Source organism: Carassius auratus, chromosome 22 (assembly GCF_003368295.1).
Source record: "Carassius auratus strain Wakin chromosome 22, ASM336829v1, whole genome shotgun sequence".
Taxonomy (NCBI): domain Eukaryota; kingdom Metazoa; phylum Chordata; class Actinopteri; order Cypriniformes; family Cyprinidae; genus Carassius; species Carassius auratus.
Genome location: NC_039264.1, coordinates 11,945,679 through 11,968,170, shown reverse-complemented (window position 1 = coordinate 11,968,170; position 22,492 = coordinate 11,945,679). Strand labels below are relative to the sequence as shown.

At 39.0% G+C, this 22,492-nt stretch overlaps 1 protein-coding gene across 1 annotated transcript; it reads right to left on the bottom strand.

Moving 5' to 3' along the window:
* Window positions 1-1,384: 1,384 nt before the first annotated feature.
* On the bottom strand, window positions 1,385-22,335 carry LOC113039715 (fetuin-B). Its single transcript, XM_026197756.1, has 7 exons — window positions 22,077-22,335; window positions 21,809-21,919; window positions 21,217-21,304; window positions 20,468-20,634; window positions 12,376-12,477; window positions 12,099-12,179; window positions 1,385-2,100 (listed from the first exon to the last, which is right to left on the bottom strand). The coding sequence occupies exons 1-7, from the start codon at window positions 22,269-22,271 to the stop codon at window positions 1,675-1,677; spliced, it is 1,170 nt and encodes a 389-aa protein (XP_026053541.1). The 5' UTR covers window positions 22,272-22,335; the 3' UTR covers window positions 1,385-1,674.
* Between the last annotated feature and the right edge of the window lie 157 nt (window positions 22,336-22,492).

Genomic DNA, 22,492 nt, shown 5'->3' with positions numbered 1-22,492 from the left:
GGTTTAAAAAATTATTATTATGTCATTATTATTATCATTATTATTAATTCTTAAGGTAAGATATAAAAAATTTAAAAAAATGGCAAAATATGATACTTATGATACTTTATAACTATGAGAAGTATAATCCATTGTAAAAGTTGAAGCCCATATTATAATACATTATAAGGGTATTCTTAAGGCACTATAATGAATGCATAATGCATTATAAAAAACCTTATAATATTTTGTAACATCTCATGAATATTCAGAAGAACAATTTTAATGCATTATAATTTTTACTTATTTGTGGTTATAGCTTTTAAGAGTGTGATGATTTATTACACAGAACACGTTGCATCCACTTTTACAATGGATTATATTTCTCATAGTTATAATGTATTATAAAGCTCATATCTTGCTATTTTTCTGATGCTACTTTACTTAAAGCTGTCAAAGACCACTTATAAGTAGTAGTAATAATAATAATAATAATAATAATAATAATAATCATTATCATAATAATAATAAATTCTCTCAAACAGCCAAAAGTTCAGATATCAGATCAGATAAATGTGAAATATGACTATTGGACTATTTTTATAGTAATATCAGTTTGATTATTTTGATGGTTCCATTTAGACAGCTGATGATAAGTAACTCTAAAACTACATATCAACTAGTGGTCATTAGATTATTAGTATGTCTGCAACTGTAAATATATGCTAACACTTCATTTTTATGGTCAACAAACAGATAAACTGAATATAAGTGTCTTTGCAAGTACGTCAGCTTATTCTACCATACTAGATTCTACCATTCTTGAGCAAACTGATACTCTAATGAGAGTTAGTTGACATGTAGTTGAAAAGTTCCTTATAGTCGATTGATTAAGGGGAGCATCAAAATAAACTGTAACCATATAAAACAGAGTATTAAGCTCACATCAATTAATTTACATCAGCTCCACAGAAACACTCAAATAACACTCAACATCAAACCACTCTCAGGCTGTAGAAGATACTGTGCAGATCCTAAATGAACAATGTCAAGATATGATACAATATTTATATGGATTAATATGGTGTTCATTGTGTGTTATAAATAATCATACTCTTAAACTTACGTAAGTATTATGATATATTATAATTGTTGTTATGATTATTCATGAGTTGATAAAACTTATTATAAGGTTTTTAATAATGCATTATGTATTCATTATAATGCCTTAAGAATACCCTTATAATGTATTATAAATACAGGCTTCATAGAAAGTTACCCCAAAATTTATATATATATATAATTAACAAATGGTACATACATTCAGGTATACAATTTTTGTATAATATTAAAATGTAAAAGTTGTGCATGTGTAAATTGACATTCTGATAAAAAGACAAACTAATAAAATTAATGGTTTATTTGAAAGGTTCTCAAATATAACGTTTCATTTGGTACATAAACATCACCATTTCCTGTTAATGATGTTTTCTGCATAACTGAACTGGTTTAAAAAGATTTACAATAAATTTTAAAGAAAATAGAATTAAATATTTAACTGCTGGTTTTGACAAGGCTTCATAAGAGAACTTTTAATTATCACATTTGATCTGAAGACATTATAAATGGCACATCTGAGACCTTTTTCAAAGATTTCCATTGCCCTGAATTGAAAATGTTTTGATTAAAGGCTCTTTAGACAGTGGTGTAGCGAGAGACCCCCGGACAGGAGCGGAAGGGAGACGGGATGCTGGGAAAGATGCTCAGGAACACAGGTGAATGAGGAGGTGTAGTGCTTGTGGGTGTCTGCCTCCTCTGACGGCGTGGCACATAACGAAAGTTCAGAGGAGGTTTGACTGCACGAACAGAGCTGCCTGCTTCCTCGGATGAGTCAGACTCGGCAGATTCAGTGGATTCGCTGGAAGAGGTTGGAATGGTGGAGTCTACTGCTGGGAGTGATCCGGGTCCTGCAGGGATGGCCTGATACACAGGGTCAGCTAGCTGAGGTGTTACAGCTCCAACATTTTGGATTGATGGCTTATGACCATTGGGAATATGAGCATTGTGGGCTGTTGTTTTGGAAAATGTGTCTTCTTGCCGTGTCGGAGTGACAGCATGCACCTGTGAATCAGTGACACAGTGATGAGTGACCTCCTTGGGGACATTCACAAATGATTAACGTGATTAACGTGAAAAAGGCATAAAGGGATAGTTCACCCAAAAATGTCCACATGGCTCCAGGGGGCCTTCTGAAGTGACGTGATGTGTTTGGGTAAGAAAAATATCCAGATTTACAACTTAATAAATCTTAATATCTAGCTTACACTAAAATAAAACGTGCCTCACATGGCTCCGGTAGGTGAATAAAGGTCTTTTGTAGTGAATGCGTGCATTTTTGTTAGAAAAATATCCATATTTCAATAAACACTTTTCTCTCACTTCCGTTATCTGTCATACACCAAAGCCATTCCGGTGAATGACGCAGCACTTATGCGCAGTGCACGCCCCTCTGAAATATGCTAGTCTTGCAAGTTTGTTTGTAGGAGCAAAGGATGCAAAGTTTCCTTACTTTAGCAAAGGAAAACCAGTCTCCTCTTGGTTTATGTTGAAATCCTCTAACATTTTTCTTAGCAAATCCTCTGTTTTTTATAATTCATGACCGGCATTTTGTTTTGTTCTCTCCGCAGTCATCACTAATCATGCAACACAATGTCTTATGTCATCCGCTGCAACTGCTTCCGCGTATGAAAGATAATGGAAGTGAGAGAAAAGTGTTTATTACGTTTGAAATATAGATATTTTTCTTACAAAAACAAATGGTTTTGCTCGAGAAGGCCTTTATTCACCCCCTGGAGCCATGTGAAGCATGTTTTATTATGAATGTGTGAGCTTTATTTGACAACTTGTGGACTGTTCAACTCCAAACACCTGCTGAATGCAATGATAGAGCTTGAAATAGCCAGGACAATTTTTAATATGACTCTGACTGGAATTGTCTGAAAGAAGTCATATACACCTAGGATCCCTCGAGGGTGAGTAAAACAAAAGCAAATTTTAATTTTTTGGGTGAACTAACCCTTTAACTGTTTTAGAATGTCCCTATCCTCGCAAAAACATACAGTACATACAACGCAGGCAGTGTAGTTTGAATAAAATAAATTATAACTCTTATGAGTCAAGACACTCGCTAAAACCCAAATCACACTGCATGATTTTAGCAATCCTATAAGATCACTGCATGTCACACTGTGCGACATGGATCTAATACACTTGGCTATGGTATGTGTGACTATTGACTCATACGCAAAAAAAGAGGGAATCATTCACTGTACTTCTTTGAACTGTTGTAGTTTAAATAATCAATTTATTTGTAATGATAACGTAAGTTATTTTTACATTTGATTATTTGTTTAGTTTCATTCATACATGAATGCTTTAGATATAAAATGATAAAGATAATTTATTATTTGTTTCTAGGCTTTGTTTTCTACTGCGGGATTTTATTAATTTTTATAATGATTATTATTATTTTTATAAATCATTTTGAAGGTCTTTTTCAATTGAGAATGTCATTATTTTATTGCTCATTGTGACTTGTTTTGTCAGCACAGGTCACATTATTCTCAGGAGGAAGCAGATGTGCAGGCGGTAAATGACAACATGCAAGATGTTTCAGATGGTATGGCAAGTCTAACACATGGATCGGATATGGGTCACAAATGAAAGAACGTGTAATCGGACAGCCAAAAAAAAATCAGATGTAGGCAACAAATCGGAATAGGGCATCAAGACCTGCAGTGTAAAAAAGGCCTAACATACGCATGTTTAACTATCAAATTTGATGTTTATGAAGTGTTTGTGAATCCAGAGGATAGTCTTCGGGAAAGTCTGTTTTACGCACAAATTACCCAGAATTTACTCTTATATTTATGAATATTTAATGAATGAGATCCAATGACTTTAGATGTTGATGTTTTTGTTTTGTTTGAAGTTACCATTACTGGGGTCATTGCTTGCTTTAGTTGGGCTCTTTACCCTTGACTTTAAACCTTTAGAATTTATTTGGTGGTCACAGCAGTGTGTACATTTAGACATGTTTGTTATGGTAAAAAAAAAAAAAAGGCCAAAAGAAAATGCAGTCAGGTGTTTGTAATTAGCATATAATGGCTTGAATAACTGATTTTATTCGGAATATAATCTTCATTCTGTGTATTGGTGTTGTGGTACATGCTCAAGAAGTAAAATTTATGTATTGTTTATTATTAGTATTATTAGTTGTAATTTATTAAATAGGAGTGTGTTTACTTTTTTTGCATAAAGTACTGTGTAATGATGCAAATTTGAATATGACCTTAAACTGTATATGCTGTAAAGTGACGCTTGAGGGCGATAGTGAACTAAAGGGCAGGGAGCATCATTTGTATATGAAGTCAGACTGCCAGTCACTAGTGATGAGAAGTTCGGATCATTTTACTGACTCTGACCTTTGAATCTCCTACAGCAAATGAATACATACATTTTTGAGTCACCTCATTCATTTAGTTCATTTTAGCAATGTGTAATTAAAATGTTATGTGTTACTTCCCTAAAACAGCTACTACTTACAAAAAATGTTGATCACACTACAAAAAATACAAATCTATAATTCTATATGGCATGTATGTAGACTGGCAACGTTTCAGAACTTTGAGAAATCAATGTACCTCAGCCATTTGGACCTCTAAATAAAATTATTATCTTACCTAAATGATAAACTAATGATAATTTTAATAATCCATCTAAATTCTGGAAAACAATTAAAGTATTGCAGAATAAAAAAGCTTCAGACTTTCCACACAAACTGAATATTGAAAATATAACTATCACAGATGAAAATGTCATATTAAATGCCTTTAACGATCATTTTGAGAAGACAGGTCATTTATTTGATCAGCAGTTTCCATCAATTTCAGTTGATCCTTTAACTTGTTTTTTATTATCTAGCACATCTTCAACTTCTGCTTTTTTCATTTGATTTTGAAGCCGTGCAACTTCAAGATGTTATCCAAACGCTGAATTCTATAGACCCCAAAAAGGCGCCCGGACCTGATGGTCTGGAACCCTTTCTGTTAAAGGTGGCTGCACCAGTTATAGCTGAGCCTATTACTTACATTTTTAATATGTCAATAAGTTCTAATCAGGTTCCAGCTATCTGGAAGCAAGCTTACATTACACCCCTATTTAAAGCTGGCAATCGATATGACATGAACAACTACAGACCAATGTCTAATCTCCCTGATCTTTCAAAAATACTGGAATCTTTAGTTGCTACCCAACTTAAATCATATTTGCACTCACATACTTTTTTAAATGAAATGCAATCCAGTTTCCGATCAGGGCAGAGTACAATATCCGCCACTTTAAAAGTCATGGATGACATCAAAGAGGCTATAGACAAAAAATTTACGAATGTAAGCCTAGTTACTCGAGGGAACAAGACGCTGCGTCGAGCGCTTTTGGAGAACGCCTTTGACAAGAACCACTCTGAATATCGTGTGCTATCAGTCCAATGGAAGAGCTTGACATCACAGTCGGGGTGACGTAGCGACCAGGAAGCTATAAAAGCACGTGTCGTGCAGCTGGCTTCAGCTTCGAGTAGGGAAGTAAGCACCGGCAGGGGTGCCGGGAGTATGGCTCTGTGACGCAGCATCTCGTTCCCTCAAGGAACTAGGGTTACATTCGTAACCTAGGGACGTTCCTCTTAGGGCACTCGAGCTGCGTCGAGCGCATTTGGGGAACGATGTGCCAACGCTGCCAGACTACAAAACCCCTGCCTAGTGTGTATCCGAAGAGCACAGCTAAGGCGAGAGGACAGAAGAGCCAGGAGCGGCTCGCATATCAAGATTGTAACATGTGGCAAATATAGAAGGCGTGGACCATCCCACAGCATTGCAGATATCCAAGAGGGACACACCTGCTAGAAAGGCCTTAGAGGAGCCATACTCCGTGTAGAGTGAGCCTTGGCTCCCAAAGGAAGGGGAAGACCAGAGGACTCATATGAGACATTGATAGCCTCGACTATCCAATGACTAAGGGTCTGCTTAGAGGCAGGGGAACCCTTTTTAGGAGGACCGTAGCAAACAAGCAATTGGTCAGATTTTCTCCACATATCTCCTAATACCACAACCAAGAATACGGGACCATACTGGAGGAGCCTCAGTGCACCGCAGAGGAAATGTGTAACTAGGGGGTGCCTACCCACTGACTGATCATCGAAAGGGACGTGGTAAGCAGCTATGGCCGCCACGTACACCTTTAGGGTAGAAACTCCAGAACTGTACCGACTGGGCAGTTAACAGGGTCAAGCTGGCGGTCTCTGCACCATGAAGTGAAGAGTTTCCACTTCAAGGCGTACAGTTTCCTTGTAGACGGAGATCTGGATTGGAGGAGGGTCTCAACAACCTCGGTTGAGAGACCGGAAGCTAAGAACTGTGCCCCCTCAGGGGCCACACCCACAACTTCCACAGCTCCGGGCGAGGGTGGATTATTTTGCTCTGCACCTGAGAGAGTAGATCTGTCCTGATCGGAATCTCCCATGGAGAGCCGTCGAGGAGAGAGATCAGATCTGCAAACCATACTTGGCCCGGCCAGAACAGGGCCACTAATAACAGACGGACCCCGTCCCGGCGTAGCCTCGCCAGAACTCCTAGGAGCAGAGCGATGGGGGGAAAGGCGTACAGATGAAGACTCGGCCAAGTCTGTGTCATGGCATCTAGTCCCAGTGGAGCTGGGTGAACTAGAGCGAACCAGAGGGGACATTGCGATGTCTTATGTGTTGCGAAGAGGTCCGCCTGAGCTTTGCCAAATATCTGTAATATCTGCTTCACCACCTCGGGGTGAATCATCCATTCCCCGGGCCTCGGCCCCTGTCTCATGTCTGCTCCCACATTCAATCTCCCAGGAATATACACTGCTCTTAATGAGAGGAGTTTGTCATGGGACCATGAATCAAGAACCAAGGTTTCTTCCATACGTGTAAGGCACTAAGGCATTGCCGCGTGACCTTGATAGTTCGCAATTTATTTCCCCTCGGGGAAAACCCCTTGGTCTTGAGCCACCACTGCAGGGGCCTCATGTGCAGGAGGCCAAAAGGCATCACGTTGGACGCAGCTGCTATGAGCCCCAACAGTCTCTGAAACTGCTTGAGAGTGAGTGACTGGCCTTCTCTGACTCTCTTGACTGAGGAAAGGATTGACTCGATCCGAGCAGGAGACATACGTGCCTGCATCATGGTTGAATCCCATACTATGCCTAGATAGGTGGTTCTCTGAACTGGAGAAAGTACACTCTTCTTGGCATTCAGTCTCAAACCCAGCTCCCCCATATGGGCAAGAACGACACCTCGATGTCGCACCGCCATCTGCTCTGACTGAGCTAAAATCAACCAATCGTTGATATAATTCAGAATGCGGATGCCCTGCATACAGAGGGGTACCAGAGCCGCATCTACACATTTCGTGAACGTGCGGGGTGAGAGTGCAAGGCTGAAGGGAAGTACTCGATATTGATAAGCTTTGCCCCCGAAAGCGAACCTCAGAAACTTCCTGTGTTGTGGAAGGATGGATATGTGGAAGTATGCGTCTTTGAGATCTATTGTGACAAACCAGTCCTCAGATCTGATTTGAGCTACATCCTGTTTGACAGTGCGCATTTTGAACTTCAGTGACATTACTGAGAGGTTTAACTGACGTAAGTCTAAGATCGGACGCAACCCCCCATCCTTCTTTGGAACTATGAAATACCTGCTGTAAAACCCGGACTCCCTGTCTAGACAACCTCGATGGCCTCCTTCCTTAATAGGGTATTCACTTCTTGTTCCATCACCAGAGCCTGCTGGGGGCCGACGACTGTCAGTGTAACCCCATTGAACCTTGGCGGTGGACAGCCGAACTGAAGAAGGTAGCCTTTTTCTACTGTGTGCAGGACCCATTGAGATACATTTGGCACTATTTTCCACGCTGCTAGATAATGTACTAAGTCTCTCGAGACTGATCTCTGGTGTAAGAGGCCCCCGAAGAGGTGGCGAGCTTCCTAGCTCCGCTACGCTCGTGGGCGGACATAACTGGCAGTGACGCTTGCGGGAGACCGCTGCGCCCTGAAACACTGGCAGGGTTGGCAGACCGGCCTCCAGAGGGCACTGGGGTGAGACGGGCACCGTATAATGAGGTGGACACTGCTCTACCCCAGTAGGGGCTACCCTCAAGGTCACTGCGACTCTGGGTCAGGACCTCTTGGTCGAGGACTTCCTGACTTCGATAATTGTCGACATGTAGGTTCCAAAGATTGGGACGTGGGTGCCAGAGGGTGCCCCGTCCCTGAGAAAGAAGGTCTTTCCTCAGAGGAATTGGCCAGAAAGGGCCTGTCGCGAGGAATACAACTTTGGGGAACCAGGTCCGGCTGGGCCAAAAAGGCGCAACCATGAGGACCTGCTCCTTGTGCTCCCTCATCTTGCGCAATGTCTGTGCAAGAAGGCTCACTGGGGGAAATGCATACTTGCAGAGGCCCAGCGGCCAGCTGTGTGCCAGAGCGTCCGTGCCAAGGGTGCCCTCAGTCAGGGAGTAATAGACGCAACCATGAGGACCTGCTCCACGTTCTCCCTGATCTTGCACAATGTCTGTGCAAGAAGGCTCACTGGGTGAAACGCATACTTGCACAGGCCCAGCGGCCAGCTATGTGCCAGAGCATCCATGCCAAGGGTGCCCTCGGTCAGGGAGTAAAACAGCTGGCAGTGGGAATTTTCTGGAGAGGCAAACAGGTCTACCGGAGCGTCCCCGAAGTATTCCCAAATCAGCTGAACCGTCTGGGGGTGGAGTTTCCATTCCCCTGGGTGAGACTGCTGCCGTGAGAGCTCATTGGCTGCACAATTGAGCCTGCCCAGGATGTGAATGGCACGAAGCGACCTCAGACGCTTCTGACTCCACAAGAGTATGTACAGTGCTCTTTCCACCTTCAATACCATGACTTAGGTGCCCTTGAGCAAGGCATCGAACCCCCAACTGCTCCCCGGGCGTTGCAGCATAAATGGCTGCCCACTGCTCCGGGTGTGTGTTCACAGTGTGTGTGTGTGTGTTCACTGCTCTGTGTGTGTGCATTTCGGATGGGTTAAATGCAGAGCACAAATTCTGAGTATGGGTCACCATACTTGGCTGAATGTCACTTCACTTTAAGAGGAGATAGCGAGTGAGTTGCGACATGCGGCGGGAGTGTAGACCACCCTACAGTTGATATACGCTACTGTCGCAGTATTGTCCGTACGGACCAGAATGTGCTTTTCCTTCAGCACCACTCAAAGGTGATTGGGCTCTTGGGCGAGATCCCCCATTCGTCAGTCTCTTTCTGATGTAACGTAGAACGTGACCGACTAAAGGAGCTGGTCACTGCTAATTGCAGTTGTTTTGCCAATTCTACTACCACTTAACTCTTTTTTTTGAACTTATGATTTAATAATGTTGTGTCTGTGATCAGTATTATGTAAGGTATTGTGTAATATCTAAATGTATGCACTGCTGTGCTGTGTTTCAGTGTTGTATAATATTTTGTTGTGGAGACTTGTTTGTTGAGTTTTCTGTTGTATGAAATTATGAAGTTGTTTTGTTTTTATTGTGGCTTGTTATATGTTTAATTCTGCTATTTATATGCCACCAGAAGCTCTGCCTCTTCTGTGTTTGTAACATTACTTTTTTAACACTGAGAGTGGATTATGTCAACATGAGCAGTGTTAATTTAACACTGAGGATTTTTGCTGTGCAGGTAAAGTTAAAAATAATTTTATTTGGTAAAATGTCTTTACAAAACAAGAATGACAGCTTTGTACAGTCCAGCACAAACTTATTCCTCCTGCAAGTATCCCCTGTTGTAAAGATTTAATGAAACTGTGTTTGGCTACATCTGATAGCTTCATAGCATTTCATTTTATAGATTTGGTATTACTGCAAAAATGTAGATTATGTAGAAATTGTATTGTATCACAAAATAATGGGGGGGGGAATTTGTATTTTTTTCTGACTGACTTCATGCAAAAAGCAAACATATATCACAAGCAATGTAGTCTGATTATGAAACAACTGACCCTTGTGAGAAGTTTGTAAAGAGTGGGCTCACATTTTTTATTATTATTATTATTATTATTATTATTATTATTATTATTATTATTATTATTATTTTCCAATTATAAATAATGATAATGATCAAATATAAATATAAATATAAATAATATAAATAACTCTAATGTTTTCTCAGCATGTAAGTCATTCTATATTTAGGGGTACATTTCATGTCAGCTAAAAAGTCAGAAAATCAGTATTCATTTTGATAAATAAATCAGGTGGTTGAATAATATATACCCTTAATGTGCTAAATAAATTGTTTGGCAAGCTAAAGCTCTAATGACTTTTTAAATATGTTTAATGAAAATGAACATTTGATTCATTATTTTTTTAACTGTGTTATGGACAAATGTTGTGTAAATGAAACGTGAATGAAGTCCCATATGATTAAAGATTTGTTTGAAGGTTTGAATGAGTATATTCAATTCAATTCAGAGTTTTTCAAGGTTAAATGTCTAACTGATTTGAAAATATGAATTTGGGGCTTCATAATGGGTGTATTGTGGGATGCTATCATGAAGGATGATACTTTTCTTTAACAAAAATCAACAGTATGCTGTATTTATTGTTATTCACCATCCTCACCAGAGATATCCCCATCTTTTTTTCTGACAGTTTAGTTCACATTTAAAATAATTTTGCTGAAAAACAGCTCAGCTTGAGACATAAACATGAAACATAAAAAAACACACATAACAAACTTGACAAAATAACACAGTTGGCAAATAAGAATGAACTTCATATCCATGAAGCATTTTAAAAACACACATTATTATTTATATTTTAAAGTTAATAAATATATATTTACTATTATAACGGTAAACGAAGTCACTACTAGGCAGTAATAGATATATGCCAAATCTCTAATATTATATAGGTTCAAGAGGAATTCTGAATGCATCACATGACTTTGGACATGCAATTTTGGAACAAACCATTGCCTTTGACAAACCACAGTTGATACTGATTTCTCCGACACACAGAATGGGTATTACATTTTTTTTACACGTCTTTGTTGCAATTTAATGGTTATTTTGGACAAATATTTAGGAGAAATATATACAGAAACATGTATTTGAGCTAATCTGAATTGCAAAACCTCACATTTACTAATTCCGACAGCACAAAAACAGCTAATTCCAGTATAGAATATGCTATTTTTGCAAGATAAAAGATGGATATCTGTTGGATTTTTTTATTAAATGAATTAGAAATGTCCCCTGATATAAATTGATCATTGTTTAAAGTGAAAAGTTATTGAAAAACTAGTAAAATATTTAATAGAGTGCATGGACATGACATGTATACTCCAATTATAGAATGACTCATAAAAAATTTTCAGAAAAACAGTGGAATCATTATACCACCATTTGCTTGCTGCTAGTAGCATTGAAACTTCACACTTCCTGCTTTAAATTGGGGATTGATCAAATCTTTTTTTCCTATCGCTAAGAATAATCAGATAGAGCAATAAAATATGGCATTGCCTTCAAGTCCTCCTTGAAAGTTCCTACAGTATAATATTCCTGTCAAAATAACTTGTTAAACAGGAAAAAAAAAAAACTGTTTTACTAGACACAAGACAGGAAGTGTTTTTTTTTTTTTTTTTTTTTTTTTTTTTAGCATTGATGCAACAAAAATGTTGATCAAGAGCAAAGAGATGTGCAGGTGGTGTGTAACTGATGCTGACATTATCTGGATAAATCAACATGAAATGATAAGGACAAAAGCAGAAAGAAAGGAATTACAACAGTCCATTTTAGCCTTTTCCTTTAGACTTTTCTGTAGTGAGAGGATAATACAGTGAGATTCAGATCAGCTCTACTAGGTTTGGCTCAGTTTCCTTCTGTTACATTGAGGTGTTGATTTACCTCAGTCATCTGGCTTTAAGAACTGGAAAGTTCTCACTTTCCAGAGTGTGACCTGGAGAAAAAACCTGACAAAAATAATAAAAAATATGAATATTTAGGGTACCTGTGGGCGAAATATTTCACAGGACACCTTCACATCTTGCTGGCCATGGCCAAAAACCTCCCCAACACAGAAACCAACAGGCTGAAATGAAAACAGACACATAGAATAACCACACTAGAGAAATCAGAGAGTTTGGAAAACTAGGGAACACTTAATCACATAAGGCATTTTATGATGTGAAAAAAATAACATAGAAAATGTTAATAGTGGTGGATGTTAAGTCATTCACATGGGATCCAATTTACATTTTACGTAATGGCTGCTGGCAGCAACTCACCTCTTTACCTTCATGTCCTGGCTCACACACAACCTCAGGAAATGAAGCGACTGAGCATTCCCGAACAGTGTACTCCACAAAACTAGCGGGAACAGGGGAGCTCTGAGAAATTAAATTAAAAGATTTATCAAATCTGGCCATGGAAGAAGTCAATGTCACCATACTGAAGGGTTGATTCATCCAAATAAAGCAATCTATCATTACAAACTGCATTTTTATTAAATGACTACTAGGTTTTGTTTCACAAACAAAAAGTAAAGCCCAATAGTATCTGCATTCAAACCGATTATGTGGGTATTAACGCTAACTAGACAGAAGGTGGTGCTTAGAGAGAAAAGGGCAAATTTACTGTTGTCTGGCAAATTTTTGCAGATGAAATCCAGTAATTTCAATAGGAATCTGTTTGAAAAAGTTTCCTGCGCAGAAAGTGACCCACCAGAATCTTGTTGCATTTACACTGATTCAAACAGCAGATGTTTTCAGCATGCAACATTTTGAGTGGATCTTAAATGGTGAGTCTAGCTAGTGTGATCTAATTTAACAGTGAACAGTTAATGTAGTGGAATAAAAACAACACATTGTTCAATAAAAGCAAGACAATATTGTCGAAACTAAAGCTAGATACTTGAGGTAATTACTCTGTTTTCTGTGCAGAGATTCTCTGCATTTTGTCTGCTATTTAAATGCACAAGCCATTTAAATTCTAATGAATTCTGATTAGTTATCAGTCCCTTAACCAAGGTTTATTATAGTAAAAGCAATGCACATACACTATTTAACTGAACAGAGATGACATAACAGAATTCAATGATGAACTGCCTTTAACTGTCATTTTGCATTATTGAGACACTGTTTTCCAAATGAATGTTGTTCAGTTTCTTTGACGCAATGTATTTTGTTTAAAGCACTATATAAATAAAGGTGATTGATTGATGCTGATGGTGTTGAAATTATACAGCCAAGTGATGATATCTCAGATCATTATTTAGTTTTATGCAAACTTCATCTAGCCAAAACTGCAAATTCTACTTCTTGTAGAAGTATGGTAGTATGGTATGGAAGAACCATCACTTCTACCACAAAAGACTTTTTAAGTTATCTTCCTGATGTATCTGAATTCCTTAGCATATCCAGAGCCTCGGAACAACTTGATGATGTAACAGAAACTATGGGCTCTCTCTTTTCTAGCACCTTAAATACAGTTGCTCCTTTACGCTTAAGGAAGGTTAAGGAAACCAGTATAACACCATGGTATAATGAGCACACTCACACCCTTAAGAGAGCAGCCTGGAAAATGGAGCGCAGCTTGTGGAAAACAAAACTAGAGGTATTTCGTATTGCTTAGTGGGAAAGTAACATATCCTACAGAAAAGCATTAAAAACTGCTAGATCTGATTACTTTTCTTCTCTTTTAGAAGAAAACAAGCATAGCCCCAGGTATTTAGTCAATACAGTGGCTAAATTGACGAAAAATAAAGCATCAACAAGTGTTGACATTTTCCAACATCACAGCAGTAATGACTTGTGAACTACTTTACTTCTTTAAATCTATACTATTAGGGATAAAATTGTAACCCTGCAGCTGTCGAGGAACAGTTCCACTCATTCTCTACTATAGGAGAGGAAGAATTGAATAAACTTGTTAAATCTTCTAAACCAACAACATGTATGTTAGACTCTATACCATCTAAGCTCCTAAAAGAGGTGCTTCCAGAAGTCATAGATCCTCTTCTGATTATTATTAATTACTCATTGTCATAAGGGTATAGTCACAAAACCTTCAAACTGGCTGTTATTAAGCCTCTCATCAAAAAAACACAACTTGACCCCAGAGAACTTGTTAATTATAGACCGATCTTGAATCTCCCTTTTCTATCTAAGATACTAGAAAAGGTATTATCCTCACTATTATATTCCTTCTTAGAGAAAAATGGTATCTGTAAGGATTTAGACCGTATTATAGTAAATGGACTGCATTTATATAGCGCTTTCAACAGACCACATGGCCATCCAAAGCGCTTTACAATTTGCCTCACATTCACCCATTCACACACCGACTGCGGTGTCAGCCATTCAAGGCACCATCCAGCTCGTCGGGAGCAGCTGGGGTTAGGTGTCTTGCTGAAGGACACCTCAACACTTGGTCAGGTGGAGCCGGGGAATGAACCACCAACCTTCCGGTTTGTAGACAACCTACATGAACCACTGAGCCACTGCCGCCGTAGTACTGAGACTGCTCTCCTTAGAGTTACAAATGACCTGCTCTTTTCATCTGATCATGGTTGTATCTCTCTATTAGTTTTATTGGAACTTAGTGCTGCATTTGACACAATTGATCCAAACATTCTTTTGCATAGACTAGAAAACACTTGGTTGGCATTAATGGAAGTGCAGTAGCATGGTTTAAATTTTATGTGACCGCCATCAGTTCGTAGCAGTGAATGAAGAGGTATCATATGGATCACAAGTGCAGTATGGAGTACATCAAGGCTCAGTACTAGGGCTGTTACTCTTCACATTTTACATGTAACCAAAATTATGAAAATTTTTTGGGAAATTAGATAAGATAAAGTTATCGCTGACCCTAAACCGCAACTTCCTACTTTATTAACTTTCTAAAGTGTTAAATTTAGTAGAAAAACAAGTCAAAATGCTTATAATAGCTGGATCTGGCAACACGGAGGCTGCGTCTCACTCTCTCGCTCATAACTCTCTGTAGACTCGTTCACTTCAGCAGCGTTTTGCAGCGATTATTTTCATAAAACGGAAGCTTAACATTCTGAATTATACATGCAGACATTCATATGAGGACTTTAGCAGCAAATTAGTCAATCAGAGAACAAATTGTATTTACATGAAAAGTTTTCCGAGGTTCAGACCTCAGTGACCTCATAGCTGGCTACGACCATGCTTCCTGCTAAACCGTAAGTTTGCTTTTCTATTTCACACTTTGCTTTCTATATGTAATTTCTGTGTGCTTTTGTTATTTTGTTAATTTAACCTTTAGTGGAGTTTACTGTTTAATGTTCTATGTATGTTTGTTTGGTTACTGTATGGACTCTGATCAGATCTTATCTTTTCTACAGGATTTTTAATCCAGGATTTGTTCCAGTTCATGATAATGTTGCATGCTAAATGTAATGTGGGCTGATGAGTCGTGAGATGTGTGGATCCATGTGCAAGCTTTTATTACACAGAACCGTGTTTATAACAGACATGGGTAAAACACTGACAAACAGGTATATAAAGGGCAAGACAATGAATGTTCCTAGGGCACTCCTGGGTCTCTTGTCCCTATTATTAATTCCAAAAGCCAAAACAACATGCTAAGAATTGGTTGCTATTGTGGTCTTGTTCTTAATAATATGATATGGTTGGGCCAAATTCGCCCCCTGGGAATAATTTAGTTTCAAATTTATGTCATCAAAGGCTGAAAAAGACCCACATTTTAGTTCCTCATAATCAGTATCAGTTTTCTAAGGGCCAATCTCTAATTTTTATATTTGACACCATGTTGATCATGCCTTTTACGTATGTAGGTCCTGAGCTGCCCCTGGGGATCTACACTAACCATCCCCTTATCTTTTGGCTTTGGAAACTGTAAGAATGTTGAAGAACCTGTTGGAGGGCTTTTACACAGAAGCTCAGGCCAACTATGTAGGACACCCCTGAACTATAAGCTGAGCCTGACCTTGTTTTGGGAACCACAACCAACTAAGCTTGCTCCATGGCCTTCCGTTTGTCCAAGCCATGGGTAGGCTCCAAGAACATTGTTCTGGTGTCCTACAATGTATCACCAAAGGTATTGGATTGGACTGTTGTTGCAACCTTTTGACCTTCATCCCCCTGCATAATTCGCTTGAGAGCTTCTAGGCCTGCCGGCCCACAATTCAGATTCTTCACAAGCTGAATCATACCGGCATGATGAAATGCTTTCAGAAACCTATTCAAGCTCGTAATCAGTCCTGTAAATCCTTGATCAGCCACCATGCCAATAAATACCTATGAACAAGAGTAACTGTCAAAAACCCTTACAGTAGGTGAGTTCATATCCTCCCAAAAAATGAATCAACCAGCGGATCAGGAGACAAATAGGCCTGTCTGGGCCACGTATCTCCTACAGAAGCCTGTCTGGGCTCAATCTGCTCTCCCTTCCCAAGTCCCACAGTTCTAAGTCCAAGTGGACTATGGAGGGAGCTTTAAACTTCCAAAAAGAAAACCCCTCTCCCCCCAAAATCCCTTGTAACAACCCTGCCAGAACTCTACTTCCGATCTATCGACCAATCTAAAGGTCATTCTTAAACTCATCAGTAAAGGGCACTGGCTTCCAGGGTTATGAAGGTAAAAACAGAACTATGCAAGCAAACCCCCATCCGCGCCCTAATACAAAGTGACTGGTCAACTCATGTCTGGAACATGCCTCTGGGATTCTGGCCCAGGATAAGAGGCACAAGGGAGGAAAGAGCAAAGTAACTGGCCCATATGGCTACAATCGGTAGGATTTAGAGCAGCTCTTTTTGGAACCAAACCAAGACTCTAGTTCGGATTTTAGAAGACAACTAAGTTTTTTGCCCATCAGGCCATAGGCCTTAGGTATAGAGCAGTGTTTGGTACTAAGTTAGGGCTATCCAGAGCTGGGCTAAAAGAGGGTCTGGCACACAGGGCTACAGCGCTTAGGTTTAGAGCAAGAATTGGTTTAGAGTTAGATCCAACTAGATCTGGGAACATGAAGTTCTTGACTGAACTAATTCCCAGCCAGCAAACCAGACAGCAACCCAAAAAGGTCATAAACCAGTAATCCTGGTCCAGCACTGCATTCCAAGAAAATCTGAATATGAATAAATCGGTGCAAGTGAGACCCATGAAATGGTCCTGTGCATATCATGTTATTACCAAGTCAGACTGCTCTGATCAGGGTTAAGTGTCAGGAAACCCAACACCATACAATATCTGTTGTGACTTTCTCCTGGAACGGAGCAAGGCCAGTGAAGTAATTGAAAATAAGTGTCACCTGCATCACTCATCAGTCACGAGTCCCACGGAGGAGCTCTGGAAGGACAGAAGGAGGAGTAACAACAATGAAGGATGAGAGAGGACCAAGCCTGGATTTTGTTTTGTGTTTTGGTTCTGTTTGTGTGCAACAGTTCTGCGCGGGGGTCTGTCGCACTGTTTTGTGTTTATTTTGTTAAAGTTTTATTTAAATGTTCGCTGGTTCCTGCCTCGTTTTTACCATCCTACGAATGTTAGTGTGTTACAGAGATATCATCAGGAAACACATTGTTAGCTTGCACTTATGCTGATGATACTCAGCTCTACATTTCTTCACGGCCCGGCAAAATGTACCAATTAAAAAAAATAATGGAATGCATAGTCAATATAAAAAAAACGGGATGATGAGTAATATTTTACTGCTAAATTCTGAAGAAAAAACAGAGGTGTTAATTATCGAACCTAAAACTACGGCATGTCATAACCTAGAACACTGTCTAAGACTTGATGGCTGCTCTGTCAATTCTTCATCATCAGTTAAGAGCCTAGGTGTGCTATTTGATAGCAATCTTTGCTCTGAAAGACACGTTTCTAGTATTTGTAAATCAGCATTTTTCCATCTCAAAAAATATATCTAAATTATGACCTATGCTCTCAATGTCAAATGCAGAAATTTAAATTCATGCATTCATGACCTCAAGATTAGATTATTGCAATGCTTTATTGGGTGGTTGTTCTGCATGCTTGGTAAACACATTCCAGCTGGTCTAAAATGCAGCAGCTAGAGAACCAGGAAGTATGACCATATTAGTCTGGTTCTGTCAACACAGCACTGGTTCTCTATTAAACATCGCATAGATTTTAAAATCTTGCTTATTACTTATAAAGCCCTGAATGGTTTAGCACCTCAATATTTAAACGAACTCTTATTGCATTATAGTCCTCCACGTCCGCTGCATTCTCAAAACTCTGGCAATTTGATACTACCTAGAATATTAAAATATTACTTAAACTAAACTGAGCTGGATGATGACATCACTGAATTATGAACTGCCTTTAAATGAAAATGTAGCATTACTAACACACTTTTTTCCTATTTTTCCTATTTAATGCTGAAGTTGCTTTGACACAATATGTACTGTTAAAAGCACTATATAAATAAAGGTGAAAGAAAATGAAAGAAAGTAGCCCATCTGGGCATTGGCACAAGGGTTGAGGTTTCAAGGCATCTGTGTACAAAGGTTAGTCTTAGGGTGAGGGTCGGTTCAAGGCTAGATTAAGACCCAACCAGCCATGGGAATGCAAAGTTCCTGAATTAACAAACCGCAATACAAAAAGGTCACAGCCCAACAATCCTGATCTATCATAGCATTGCATCACAGGAATAGAGATAAGACTATCTTATTATTTCTAGGTCTGTGAGAGATAGGGCTAGGACCTGAGCCTGCCCCAAACTCCACCACTTTTAGAGCTGCACCTTTAAGTTCAGGGCGTGAGTCAGTTAGGGTTCGATCCCACTCCTTCCACACATCTGTGAGGTGCACGTTTAGGGTGTGGGCCAGTTCCAGGTTAAATCTGCTTAGACCCTAAAACATGTGAGTCGAGAGTGTAATTATGCTTAAGTTTAGGGTTATTTGCATGCAACTATACATAATTTATTGTTATTGTAATAATAAGTACATGTAATGTGTAACAAGGACACCTTAAAGTAAAGTGTACCAACGTATTTTTATTTTTTCTGAGCTTTTTTTTCTTTCCCCTTCCCTTCTGAAATTATGGCCACACCTCTCTTGGCAACTATATGAAAAGTATCACAAAAAAGCTTGCTGCATGCCATCTAAGATGCCCTTCCTGCAACTATGTTTTACATTTATTTAAGACTAGGATACTTGAGCCCCTTTCACACTGCACGTTGATTGCCAGAATTTTGACGGATCGCCTTCTGTGTGAAGGCAAACACATCCTGGGATTGATCCCGGGTTGGGGACCTAGTAACATTGCCAGGTTCAGTCCCGGAAAAAGCGCTGTGTGAACAAAAACCAAAACTGATGCCGTAAAGGCTGTGTCGTAGTGATGACGCATGTTATCACGTGACTCTTTTAGCGGGTGTTTTGAAGGCAGATCAATGTTGGCGACGAAACAAATATGTGCAAACTGTAACGAAGCAGAGATCAGTTAGTTGCTCGCTTTCCACGCTGATGCTGAGATCGTTCACCAGCTTCACAGAAAGTTAACGTGCCTAGTGTTTTCGATTCATACATTATACGTCACATCCTGATGTCACATGTCTTTATGGGTTGTGTGTGAATGCATGCACATACTCCAGGTAATCAGTGGCAGTGTGAAAGTGCAAAATCTAGCGACCCGGGAACAATTGCGGGGACACATTACCGTGTATTCTCCGGAATCACAGTGTGAAAGGGGTTTAGGATTAGGGTGAGGGTTAGGGTAAGAGAACCAGGAAGTATGACCATACATTAGCCGGGTTCTGTCAACACTGCACTGGCTCCCTATTAAACATTTATAGATTTTAAAATCTTGCTTATTACTTATAAAGCCCTGAATGGTTTAGCACCTCAGTATTTGAACAAGCTCTCAATGCATTATAGTCCTCCACGTCCGCTGCATTCTCAAAACTCAATTTGATAGTACCTAGAATATCAAAATCAACTTTCTCATTGCAATATAGTCAACCTAACCTGCAGATATTACTTAATCTGAACTGAGCTGGGGGATGACATCACTGAATTCAATGATGAACTCCCTTTAACTGCAAATTGAGCATTACTGACATTTTTTTCCTATTTAGTGCTGAAGTTGCTTACACACAATATGTATTTATAAAAGCGCTATACAAATAAAAATGAAAGAAAATGAAAGAAAGAAAGTAGCTACATGCCATCTAAGATGCCCTTCCTGCAACTATGTTTTACAAATATTTAAGACTAGGATACTTATATAGGAATTACTGTTGTCAAGTAAGTTTCATTCATAATGTTTCCCCCTGTAAAATTTCACAATATAACCCAGTATTATGGCAAACCTCAATGACAACACAGTTTAATAAATTGGGGAAAACTGATGAATTGTCATCTTTTGTAACCTGATGGGAGGCTCTGGTGATGGTGTTCACAGTCAGGCTAACAGGAAATGTGCTCTGTCGATTGTATTTAAGGAGGGATGTCCGAGCTGCAGCGATGGCTTCATTACTGTCTACGGACAGCAGCAGAGGACACTCCGGACACGTCAAGCGTAACTTCTCTGGAGGGTCTTGGGGAAGGAAAGTAGAAAGATTTGTTCTTTAAGTGAATGAGATAAAAGATAAATTGGAAGTTGCATTTGATAAAACAGCAGTGAAGCATTGCTTTTTAATTTAATTAGATAATTTGACAAAAGCAAGACCTCAAACCTTATTTAATCACCTTTAAGCAGTAAATAAAATTACTTCTGAGAAATACCTGCATTTTATTAATGTGGTCCTTTTTTTAATATGATTATATTATTATAAGCATCTTACAATCAAAAATATGGTTTTACTGTTAGTAAAGAGATTAGAGTCTCCACTTGAGGACTGCACCAACTAAGCCATAAACTCTATACTGTACTGCTCAGAATTAAATTACACGTCTATGGACAAAACACATGCTGAGAATCTTTTATGCTAAGCACTTCAGACAAAAGCATAGTTTAACCTATCCTGCTCGGTCATGATGCATCTATGTGATATTATTAATTGTTATTTGCAGCTGCGTTCTAGTTTTACATATGCTTAAAGGTTCACATTTTGAGATTTCTATTTTGCAGGGAACTCCTGTAAATGCGTGCAGAAAGAAATGGAAGTAACTGGTTGACCTGGTACGAGTGTGCAGTCATAGCTGTAGAGGTAAGAGAAGCCCCCAGATGTGTGGAGCACTGTGGTGTTACAGTTTCCAGAGATTTGCTACAACACAGGAAACACATAAATTGTCCATAAACCAAACGAAAACACCCTTTTTTCTAAACATATAAAAACTAGATTCTGTGAAACATCTGCACTGATTTACTTCATGGATTAATACGAGTTAGAAATGGGATTAGTCATAATATATTACTATTCAAGTGAGCTTTTCTCATGTTTCTCATTTTAAAAAAGTAATGCTGCTTTTACTTTTCAGCACTATTACTTACCTCTTTTTCACAATGCAAAGCACAGGTTTTAAAGTGCAATAATAGATTAAACAGAGCTAGAGATCTTAGTCTAAGATCCAGATTTGCATCCGTTAAATGCTGATAATAGAGCTGCATGCAGTTAATCTTAAACCCACGGTCAATATTTGTGAATTTACCAGATGACATTTTAAACAGAGGTAAACAACACTACTACACTGTCAACCAGAGGTCATATATTCAATCCAAACTTTACGATGTACAGAAGCAGCAAATAATCAAGAAGCTGAAGCCTTACTGTTTCCATGAAAGGTCTAATAACACATTTCTTCCACGATTTGGGACTGAGGACATGGCACTTGGTCTCAAGGACATCTAAATCAAGATAATAGACCGTTCCAGCTGGACCCTAAAGCACAGGAAAGTGGACCAATGAAATAAACAGGTTCTTGCAAAGATGAAAAATACTTATACAGTCTAGCTTTGAATCTGTAAAAACATTTAATTGATAATATGAGTAGTTCTATGCCTTCCCACTGGTGAAAATGACAGAACCGTTTACCAACCTGTTGATGCGCCTGGACGTTTGTGATTCTGTTTAGGGCAAATTTGTAACCTGTTTGTCTGTCCTCATTTATGTACGTGACGGCCAGTCGGGACAACTTCTCCACAGTCTTGTCGTCACAGGGAACATGAACTAAACTTGTCCCCGAGACACACAAAATGTTTGCGGTCAGACAAATCCAAATCAGATTCAACATCTTTCTTTCTCATTAGAGACACAGTCTAGCATCCGTTTATACCAGGAGATGAATGTGACTTTGGAATCAGTTTGATAAACATTAACAAAATGATCAATGTGTGACCTCGCTGTGATGTAAAAAACGTGTGTCATAGTCTACAGGCTCCAAATCTAGCCCAAACCTATCCAAACTGATCCACAATATACACTTGTAAACGAAAATACAAGAAGAATCAGTTA